Below are 9,214 nucleotides of genomic sequence, written 5' to 3'. Positions count from 1 at the left end.
TCAATTATATTGTTATAGCTTTGGGACCCAATCCATTATTCTATCAGTGTTCTCAGGTAATTAAATATCTTCACACAATATAAATTCTCAAACAAGTTTTAGGATGCAAGTTTACAGATAATTATAGAAAGAATTTAGGCATCATTTTTACTGAATGTCTTTCAGTGTATTCCAGCATAGCTAATACTCTGGATGCTGCAGAATGTCAAAAGGAAGGTTTGGACATAAGTGTTAGCTGATCCCAAAAACACCTTTGTGGTAATTTTAATTCAAATAGGATTGATCCTGTAACAGTACACTGGGACGACAGGTTTGTTCTGAAAATACGGAAGTAGACAAGATGTCTATGAAAGAAAGGACTGTGTTGATTCATCAGTAGCCTTGAAATCCCAAATGGTATGGTAATGTTGGAGTGGGCAACAAACTGTCATAGAAACAGAGGACAGTGGGCAAAAAGAACAATGACTGAATAGCGCATTTGTGCACGGTTTGGCTGTAAGATTATTTAAATGTTTGCCATTAGAAGTTTATAGTGTAGATGAAGTTGTGTAAAATACCTTAAAAAAAAAAAAGAAATCCTGATTCCTGATACAACAGGTGTACAATGACTTATTGCAGTTGTAACAGTACCTAGGAAGCAAGATAAAACAATAGTAAATATTGAACTAACTGAACACCTTTAGTTCACTAATGAGTGTTTGAATAAGAAATACTGCATTTTTCAAAGGGAAGTTATTTGTACAACTACCATGGAACATTAACAATCAGCTTGTTGTAAGTGCACGGAAATGCCCCTTTCTACAGTAATATTTTATCATGCCTAATCTGAAAAACAACAAAAGTAAACTGAGATCACAGCTCCAAATAATTTCAGCATGCATTATGGTTGTAGTTCTTTCAGTCAGTACAAACATATTTCATATGAGCATTTTTTTCTTTCGTTTTTTGATAGTTCCTCAACAAGTTTGTGGTTTATTAACAGGAAAAAAAAAAGACATGTTATCAAAATGTTTCTCATTGTTTTGCATTCAGCAGGAACACAGGTTTGTTTCTATTTTTTGTTTTGTGTGTTTTTTTTTTTTTTTTTTTCTAAAAAGAGCTCTCATGATAAGAAGAAGCATCAATGGGGACATTTCATTGTGCTCATATAGTAAGTCAGGATGGTCACAGAAGATTCCACCGCGCGTCAGTTCGGACAAGGGGTAAGAAACTCCTTTTGGTTCACACGCTACGACACCGAAACCCACAAAGTGTTTTGTTTCTCCTGAACCTCTCGCTCTGCGGCCGCTGGCACACACGTCAAGGGGCGTTGTCTTTGTCAGCTCTCTCATTCCTCGCGACTCGTTTCTCACTGCTCGAGCTCAGCTTGCAAGTGGTCTTTATGCTAATTTATAAATAATTCATTATTTTATAAAGCAGATACTCTGACAATGTTTCCTCCCGAATACTCAGGAGACTCTGGCCTGTCATCTCCTTCGGGTGTGGTGACTGGAGGTGTCGGGATGCTAATTATTGCTGTAGTGACGTAAGGCTGCTCACAGTTTAGTTTAACGCACTCTTCCACTTTGGCATTTAAGCTGGAACGGCTGGAGGAAGAAAGAAAAACCCATGAAGAGAGAAAGTCCATGTTACTGCGAACCTCTCGTGTGCCTGATTCTACTCCCTCAGCCGGCCATCTCCATCCTGCCCTGTTAGCTGTCGTGGTTTCGGCTGGGATAGAGTTAATTTTCTTCTTAGTAGCTGGTACAGTGCTGTGTTTTGGATTTAGTGTGAGAATGATGTTGATAACACGCTGATGTTTTAGTTATTGCGAAGTACCGCTTATCTTAAGCCAAGGACTTTTCAGTTTCCCATGCTCTGCCAAGCAAGCAGGTGTGCAAGAAGCTGGGAGGGAGCAGAGCCGGGGCAGCTGACCTGAACTAGCCAAAGGGATATTCCATACCATAGGATGTCATGCTCAGTATATAAACTGGGGGGAGTCGGCCGGGAGGGTCGGATCACTGCTGGGGCATCAGTCAGCAGGTGGTGAGCAGTTGCATTGTGCATCACTTGTCTTTTCTTGGGTGTTATTTCTCTCTTTTTTTGTTATATTCCTTTTCATTACATTTATTATATTTTTAAATTATTATTCTTAGTATTGTATTTTATTTTACTTTAGTTATTAAGCTGTTATTAAGCTGTTCTTAACTCACGAGTTTTACCTTTTTTCCTGTTCCTCCTCCCCTTCCCACTGTCAGGGGGGAGAGGTGAGCAGCTGCGTGGTGCTTAGTTGCTGGCTGGGGTTAAACCACAACAAGAGCTCAGAGGTGCAAAGCGGCACCACCCCACCGCCCTGCACCCCAGCAGCAGGTGGTCCATGGCTAAGTCCATGGACAGGCCCCCTTTCTCCCTTCCTTCCCACTGTTTCAGCACTTCTAAAAGTTTCTCAGCCCCATCACCTAAGTGCTTCTGCACAGGGGAAGCATTTGAGCAAACTTAGCATAGCCAAGTGACTTGCTATGCAGGGAAGTGGAAACTAAGGGGCAGTCCCGGTCTCCTACAGATTCCTCCATGCCATGCTTATTTAAGAACAATTTTTATATTCTGTATCCTCAATAGTAAGGCACAGCGATATATGCACTAATTAAGGTTGAGTTAACAAGTTCGTGGAGTTGCTGCAGTACCTCAACATCATAAGAAACTTGTAAAACTCAGACTGTTTCGAGGTGAGACTGGCATTTTGTGCTTGTGGTTTTAGCTTGTTTTCTAGCACAAAGCTGGTGCTTTGTGTTTTTACATACTCTGTGACTGGAAGCATGGTTCAGGCAAGTCCTCTAGCAGAGAAAGGATGGATCCAGACAGAATATTTCCTGAACAGCTAAGACAGATTGGAGCTTTGTGCTGGCCAGGAGGTCTCATTGCACAACAGCTGAAAAACTTCAGTAGCTACAACCTGCTGGATGGTTCATGGAAGTGAAATCCAAACCTGGTAACTATACAAAGCAAGCTACTCAAAATGTAACTTAACAAGACAATCTCTATAGCAACTAGTGCTGCAAACACTTCTTTTTTAAATGGTGGCATGTTTGAGTTCCATAGAAAACACTTTTGGGTCTCCTGAGACCTTTGCTGTGTTTTCAGAGGTGGTGGTCAGATAGACCTGAAAGCCAAATGGTTTACTTGTGAGAGTACAGAGACATTCAGTAAAGTACAGACTCTTGAACTGCACTTTCCTCACTTCTGTAATAACTCCTCAAACTAGGAAATACATTTTTCCTATCCATTTCATGTTTTTTATTTAGAAGAGTCTTTCTTATGACTATTACACTTAGGACTCTGGGAATCAGTTTTATTTCTCTGCTCTGTGGAAATGTGAGGAAGACTCATTTGTCCTATGCTTCTGAACCAAACCAGCAGAAACAGCAGGGACAGACTTTCTTTCTCTTCACACTTGCTCATCTCGTATATCTGAATTGCACATTTTTCTATGCTAAATTTTTCTTCTTATGTGTTTGTCTATGGCATATAACAGTTGGTGTTTATTCCATTTGGGGTCCCTGGATGCTGTTCGCTGCAAATAGTACACAGTAGTTTGTGGGGAGGGCATGAGAGGGCAGAAATGGATATAGACTATGCTGTTACCTTGGATTAAGCTTGGAGCAAACTAAGTACAGGATGTTTCAGTATTAGTATCCATTTTTGGATGACTATTTGACTTTCATTTTTAGCCTCACAGCCTGCCTATAGAGGCCACAACACCTCTACGTCTCTTCTCTAACGAAGAAAGGGGCTTCAGCTCTCGGTGTGCTGATGCATGTGAAGTACCTGTTAGACAGAGGCGTCCTCTCCATACATCTGATCTGGATGGTGCTGAGCTCTTGTACACTGCCTGGACGGCTGCCAGTGATGGTGGTGTTTGGGATGCGGTAAGTCTTTTTATGTCTTCGTGAGCAGCAAGTGCTGGTAACGCCTTGTTGAGACGAGAGAGAGGGGCTGTGGCTTGGGGGTCTATTGACTGTAGAAACCTCCATACAGCTCTCTTCATAGACTTGCTCGTCCACAAACTCATGGTTCTAGCCCAGAGGAATCCAACAAAGGGACAAAGCACACACAGAAAGATAATTAAAGTGAACTATTAATCACGATTGTTTAAAGGCTTAAATTGACACAACTGAATAAAGTGGGAAAGTTAGCTTATTCTTGATTATGGTGTTTAGCCCGTATTAGCCTGGGCTGAATACCAATACAAATGTAAACGCTGGAACAAAATGCTCAGAGCTCTAAATAAGAAAATGCTAATCCAAATTATTTTGTAAAATAGCACATGATTGTAATGTAGTTTGCATTATAAATATCTGTATAATCTATGAAGTGCCACAAAATAGAGGATTGTGTTTATTAATAAAAATGCAAGTGGTGCTTATGTAAATGCTCTAAATGTCATTTGGAAATAAATTAGATTTATTATATTGAACTATAATACAATAAAATTCATAAATATTTTCCAGATGAGTTTATAAAGCTTCCTTTTGAATTACATGTTAGAAATTCAGGATCTGAAACAGTGTGTTTCAAGGTATGCATCTATGTAAAAGAAAAAGATTCAATCAAATAGAAGTTTTGATTAGAGGAGATGAGATGGTTATTTAAAAGCATCCAAAAAGTTCCAAATTACTGTAGATGGATGTGTCGAAAGCAGTTAGTACTTACTAACTAAGCAGTTAGCATTTAGTTAAATGAAGTACTCTTTATTCATGCAATCTTTGCTTAATCCCAGCATAGACAGTAGTTTTATAGGGTTGTTATGGAGCTGAATCCAAATTCATGCAAACGGCCGGTTTATGTTGACTGAGTAGGTGATTAGGGAGCGTTTCACACACAGCCGTGATTTCCACATTTTCTTTGTGTGTGAAAGAGTGTGAAATAGTGGTGTTGCTTATAGTGGGGGGGAAAGAATTTTTACAGTCATTTTGAAGTAGCAGCCCAAACTAAGCAGAGATTAAGGTATGTTCACGTGCAGTTTGAGAAAGCCTCCTTTTTTAAAAAAAAATCTTTCCAGTTACTGTTGGAATCAGTCTGCATATCCTGAGAATGGTTTAGGGAGCATGTTCTGGATTGTTTTACGCTCTGCTCAGTCTCATTCACTTCAAATTTGTTAGCCTGCTGCATTTTTGTGTATTAGAATGAGAAAAAATATTTTTTCCCCTAAAGAATGATGCACTAATTGGAAAGCTGCTGATGTTTTTCAGGAGAATTACAGTACAGTGCTAATATAAAATATGTGAACACAGTAAACAGAGTAACAACTGTGGCCAAGCGTTTGCAACAAATGGAAATACCTTTATAGGCATATTATTGTTATTTCCATTTCTTCTGTTCTTCTTAACTCAGACATAAGTTTGTATGGAATTGAGTGGTGTTGAGGAATGCCAATTTGAGGTGATACAGAAGGAAAGAACTTGCTTGAAAATTGACTTCTATAAGGCATATGTCAGTCCCAATCAAGATTTTGAATGTGATTGCATAGTGGACATAAAATTCAGAGAGAAAAATGACCTAATCTCCATCCTTACGTTCAGTGGCTTGCAGTATGTTTGCCAAGAACTCTGCTAGTTTTCCGATTAAAAGTAATTTTGTGCTTCCTAAAACTTTTATGGAGCAACCAACAAAAATTCAATTTGTAGAGTCCATTAAAGAAGGTCATTGAGTAAACTTTTAATATAGATTGGAAACATTTTGAAACAATATAATGGCTCAAGTTAATAGATTTGATTATACTTATTAATTAACTGTTCTTAAATTAGCTAAAAGTAGCCTGTAAAATATAACTTTCAGTGCAATTATTTTCATTATTAATGTAAGTTTCACAGAATTCCGTAACATTGTCCACTCTGCATTTCTTAGAGTGGAAGACCCAACAAACAAGAAAAAAAGAAAGTAGATTCTATGCAAATTTAGGAAGCAAGATAATGCTTGTTTTAGACACTTATTCTTTTTTTTTTTAAAAAGCTCTGTTTAAAAAAAGAAAAAAAGACAATATTCCACCATTATGATTAGAGGAAATGTGAAACTTTGGGAGCCGAATTCAACTCCCACCAAATGAATAGAATTTTTTTTCCATTATTTCTATGAGAGTTTGACAAGACCTGTGGCTACTACTAGGGTTTTTAATGCGTCTGTAATGTTCAACTGTGGAACAATTTTTAAGACAGATTGCTATTATCAGGTTCTAGTACAAAAGGTCTCAAAAACGTGCTGAAAGGACCCAGCCTGAATCTTGCAAAGAAACCACATTATACTCTGAATAGGAAGCAAGACATTTTGTCCTACAGCACATTATATAAAAATGAATACTCCAGAAGTAAGAATGGAGGAGACATAAGCACCTGTGGGATGACATATTACTATCTAAGTGGTGTAACAACTGAGCCCTTTTATTTACAAAGAAATGCTTTCGAAAGGAGAACATTAAATTATACGTATACATACATCATTTTAATTGAGCAATGTCTGTTGTGGGAAAACTTTTTAATCTCTTTTTTTTGAGAGAGAGCAGAAAGACTTTCACACTGATCTCCATCAAATATAGCAGAAGCATTACCGGGTCTTTTAATGAAAATCTAAATCCAGACTATAAAGATAGCATAAAGTTCCACTATGTACACAAAACTTAAAAAGAAATCATGTAATTTTTTACATGCAACTGGAACTTACAAAACTAGATGTGAATTTGTAAATGGTGGTTTAATGGATGTTGACCAACTTACCTACAATACAAGGTAAATTCTACAGGGCAATATAACCTCCACAAAAATATAAAAATACAAGGAGATAATTTTAGCGTGCTTTATGTGAAATTCCCAAATCTACAAAGATTAAATTCAATATAAATAATTATGTTCTTAGCTTCCTTAGGAAATGATAAAAGAGGAAACAATGTAAAATTAGGGATGATTAGGGTTATTGCTGTGATGTAATCTGTCCAGAAATTTACTTGTAGTAAACATGGAACTTAGTTATTACTGAATCGTAACTCTGCTGTAGTTTACTATCCTTTATGGCTGTATAATTATGCAGTTATTGACCAGGGAAAAATATAGAGAGCACATAATATGTAGTCCTTTTGATTTACAGGGAGTTTCAAATCTAGATGAGCATACTTGAGCTGTTACGAATTACATCAGTGATTTCTACAGGGATCTCAGTGTCTAAACTGAAGCCAGAAGACTTTGAAGCTCTGCACCTGCATCTGGATTAAGCACTTGAAGTTTCAAAATAGGGGATCCTCTTTTACAGTCACTTCAGTGAGAATCGCGTTCATGTCCTAGGAAACACGCAGCAGCTCTCCCTGTACAAAAGCCCAACATTTGCTCAGGCAAAAGCTTGCTTTGACTGCACTGAGTATTGAATGTGTAAGGATTACAAATTGTGTTTTATGAACTGTACTGCAGAAAAGTGCAAATGATTACATTATGGAGTGTATGAAAACCATACTGAAGGTCACATATACAGCTTGGCTATAGTGGTGTCATCTCACTGATGCCAGTATCTTTCACCCTAGGTGAGGCTCTCATCCAGGATCTCTCTGTTATTTATATGCAGTGAGTATGATGCCTTAGAATAAGATAAAATGGCTTTTCTTCCCAGCTAACTGCTTTCATATAAAGGCTTATTAATTAGAAGAAATACTGAAACCATTCAAAACTAGGCTGGTGTTGGAATTCACAGGAAAACACAGTTCTCTTTTCTTACCGTAGTTTTTTCCAGGCAGTGAAGCAGGTGGTGGTGCTGCGTTTCAAAGGAAGAGCCAGATTTGCTAACAAAGGCCTGTTCTTCTTCACTGGAGGACTGTTAATACATAGAACTCCGTATTATTCTCATTTGTGAACAAGAGGGCTTTTATCCAAATATTTGATCAGAACTAATCTGGATTGTACACGGTAGCATAACTGCAATGCTTCGTCTACACAGTATAACGCAAATCATTTTGGACCTGAGTTCTCTTTTGCTTGTTTGTTTTTTAATGAAAATATTTTCTTTCTTTCTCCTTGCGCCTCCTTGTAAATGTTTCCGTCTTAGGTCTTTTATGCATAGATGGAATAGTACAATTTACAGTACAATCAACATGTAAGCTTTGAATGTTGAATCAACGCATACTTAAAATTATCATAAATTTAAGTGACAGTAAAATATTTTTTTTCCTGGGAATGTGCCTCATTTGAAGGAAATTAAACATAGTTCTCCTCCTGGGATCATTTCATAGCACTAAAGAATTTGTGGTATTGCTACTTACACAAAAATTCATGTCAGTGATCCCAATCTGCTGAGTTTGGAAAGCATATAGCAGATGTTACTGACACAGAATGAAGAATTAAGTAGAAAGCATCCACCGTTTATTAATTGCTTTTATAATCAGTCACTAGAAAGCAGAAAACCTAAATAGGGGAGGAAGTGGGATAATAGGAAAGATTACAATTCAACTTTGGGATATTTGAAATCTGCATGGCAATTAAGCTATTTGGTGTCTTTTTAGTTCAAAGATTTGAGTTCTTTCAAGCAGGAGAGGAAGTGAGGGCTCTGACTGCTCGTCTTTTGTGCTAGACCGGACGGACAGACAGCCCCTTCCTCCTCTTCTGGCTATAGGTTAAAGCATTTGGCTTTTTAACACATACTGAACGGAAAGGGCATAGACGAATGAAAGCCTTCCTGTATCCCTGAGGGAATTGCCTAAATGCCAGAAAATGGCAAGGATTAAAAAACACTGTGTCTTCAGTCTTCCTCAGCTGGCTACAGCTCCGAGCAGCCAAGGGGGTGTCTCCGGCAGTGTGGGTTGCTGTGGATCCCAGTCTCAGCTGCTGCCCATGGCTCCCGCCGCTGGTCCGGGCTTCCTCAGCAGGGATAAGGGGGGAATTTGCTTCAGGTAACATTAGATTTCAATGCATTTGAGGTAATCACCAAGATTCTCCTTAGAGCAAAGTAGGTGCTTCCAGGGAATGCTTTTCACTCTGCAACACCCCTCTGTGCAAATGGTACCCCGGAGCTATCTCTTTCCCTCACTGATGATGAAGCCTGGTTTTGTCACCCGTGTTCTACCTGTCTAAGGCCAAATGAAATAAATCCAACCTACCTCCTAAGAGGCAAATGCTCTGTACTTTTTTAATGAGGTCTTCTACAGAATCTAACTCTAAAAATGTGGGTTACATTTGAATCCAGCATTTCTATCTGGCCATTTCGC

General features: G+C 38.4%; 1 protein-coding gene across 1 annotated transcript in view; it reads right to left on the bottom strand.

Moving 5' to 3' along the window:
* Positions 1-1,408: 1,408 nt before the first annotated feature.
* The window catches only part of KCND2 (potassium voltage-gated channel subfamily D member 2), a 281,569-nt gene continuing 273,763 nt past the window's right edge, over positions 1,409-9,214 (bottom strand). Inside the window, exons 4-6 of the mRNA XM_050905090.1 lie at positions 7,732-7,827; positions 3,805-4,052; positions 1,409-1,586 (exon numbers count right to left, since the gene is read on the bottom strand). Coding sequence (XP_050761047.1) covers positions 1,409-1,586; positions 3,805-4,052; positions 7,732-7,827 — 522 coding nt within the window. The remainder of the gene's footprint in view (positions 1,587-3,804; positions 4,053-7,731; positions 7,828-9,214) is intronic.

This window comes from Gymnogyps californianus, chromosome 1, assembly GCF_018139145.2.
Source record: "Gymnogyps californianus isolate 813 chromosome 1, ASM1813914v2, whole genome shotgun sequence".
Classification (NCBI taxonomy): Eukaryota; Metazoa; Chordata; class Aves; order Accipitriformes; family Cathartidae; genus Gymnogyps; species Gymnogyps californianus.
Note: the sequence above shows the minus strand (reverse complement) of the source record. Positions and strands in the feature narration are given on the sequence as shown.